The sequence below is a fragment of the Eimeria mitis genome, genomic scaffold, assembly GCF_000499745.2.
Source record: "Eimeria mitis Houghton genomic scaffold, Emh_scaff6138, whole genome shotgun sequence".
NCBI lineage: Eukaryota > Apicomplexa > Conoidasida > Eucoccidiorida > Eimeriidae > Eimeria > Eimeria mitis.
The window spans coordinates 1-1,638 of record NW_013574344.1 but is presented as its reverse complement, the minus strand read 5'-3'; the positions used below and the strand labels follow the sequence as shown (position 1 = coordinate 1,638).

The window sequence follows — 1,638 nt, the reverse complement described above, 5'->3', positions numbered from 1 at the left end:
TGACCTGCAAACAGCGCAAACGTGCATGGTTTATCGAGTATGGAGTAGACATAGACATATAGATATAGGTACATATGTAGATATACAGATACATAAATATATAGATATAAATGCAGATATATATAGATACAGATATAGCTTCTGTGTTCTAGGGTTCTAAGCGACTTCAATTTGTAGGTGAGGAGGCAAGGGGGGGATGAGGAGGGGCATGCTTTGACATACGTAGCCTTTTTGCCGCTGCCCTGGACAGTCCACCAAGTGCCAGCAGCAACGGAGAGCTTGTTTCTGGGCTCTTGCGAAGAAGGACGCACTTTGCATCCTGTAGGGACCTCCCCAGTACTTCAGCTGAGGCGCAGACCTCTATGGCTTTTGCCTCATTTTCAGCAGCTTGCAGCAGGGGTTGAATTCCTCCAAGGAGGCGATGGGAAATGGCTGATACTTGTAAGTTCAGCTGCACGCTCGATGTTACAGGTGAGTTTGCTGAACACATCGCAACGCATCAACACCGGCAGGAGCCAGCCAATCAAATTTGTTTTAGTGAGGCGATCAATCTGCAGACTTTTAAGACGCGAAAAAGTCGGAATTATCGAGTTTACTCACGTGTTGGAGAAGCCAAAGGTGTGCCGCCTTCAATTTCCTTGGCTGGAAAGCAAACGCATCATCACACGGAGGAACGAAATTGCCATACTAGGTAAATTCCACCTGTTTCTGCTGGAAAGTTACAGTTCTTAACATGTGTTCGCAAACCCGACATGTTGCAGAAGGCTCAGTGTGTAACAGATGGGGCGATAAGACTACGCTGCTCCTCGTTTCTTGGCTGCTTTGGCCTTTTGGCCCCGGGGGACGTGTAAGTCGCCCTAAGCATCATGCAAGACAGGCCCCTTACCCCATTGAGTTGTCTCGTACACCACGCCACATGCCTCCTTGCTCTTCTCGATGGAAGCCTTTAGTTGCTCCTTCTCCTCCCCTGTTGCTAGCTGCAAGGCGGGTATGTGCTTAGCTGCAGGCACAAAGATCGTTAGAAGCACCGATGAGCAGAGTTCATTATTTGCTAGGAACCCAACCAACGAAGTGCAGTGCTTAGTTCCCCATCCAATAAAGCAAAAAACGACCAGAAAAAGGTCTCACCACACATCACACATAAGGTTAGGCGAAACTTTTGCAGTGAAGTTTCATCTTCTTTCAATCCAAGTTCTGACCGCGTTGATGCAAACAACGGCACTTTCATCGCGGATTCGTAGAGCGTGAGAACGTCCTTGATGGCGGAGCCCTCAATATACTTCTCGTAGAGGCGTACAACTTGCACACAGGCTGTAGGAGCAGGCAATTCCCAAAACACATCTTATCCCTGTAGGTCATTCCCAGTCCTAATACAGTGGGGAGTACTGAAAATTCTGATTCTCTGCAGCAACTGCCTTTCCATTAACTGAAGGGGTGTTTGCTAAATCTGCAAGCCTTTACCATCTTCCGACTTTTCCAGCTTTGGAGATACTTCCGGCTTAGGCGGAATAAGTGTGATCATTTCTTCCGGTTCTTCAGCATTCTTGTTCTCTGTTTTGACTACGTCGATTTTCTTGTGAACCTTCTTGATAGATATGCGCTCAGCAGGTATTGGTATGACTCTGCCGCCTGTGACCT

At 47.5% G+C, this 1,638-nt stretch overlaps 1 protein-coding gene across 1 annotated transcript in view; it reads right to left on the bottom strand.

Annotated features, from left to right (window-relative positions):
* EMH_0086170 (uncharacterized protein) overlaps positions 1-1,522 on the bottom strand; it is a gene marked incomplete at both ends in the record, with an annotated part of 2,437 nt that extends 915 nt beyond the window's left edge. The window contains 4 exons of the mRNA XM_013500996.1: positions 601-642; positions 887-1,000; positions 1,129-1,311; positions 1,462-1,522. Of these exons, the coding sequence (XP_013356450.1) occupies positions 601-642; positions 887-1,000; positions 1,129-1,311; positions 1,462-1,522 (400 nt within the window). The remainder of the gene's footprint in view (positions 1-600; positions 643-886; positions 1,001-1,128; positions 1,312-1,461) is intronic.
* Between the last annotated feature and the right edge of the window lie 116 nt (positions 1,523-1,638).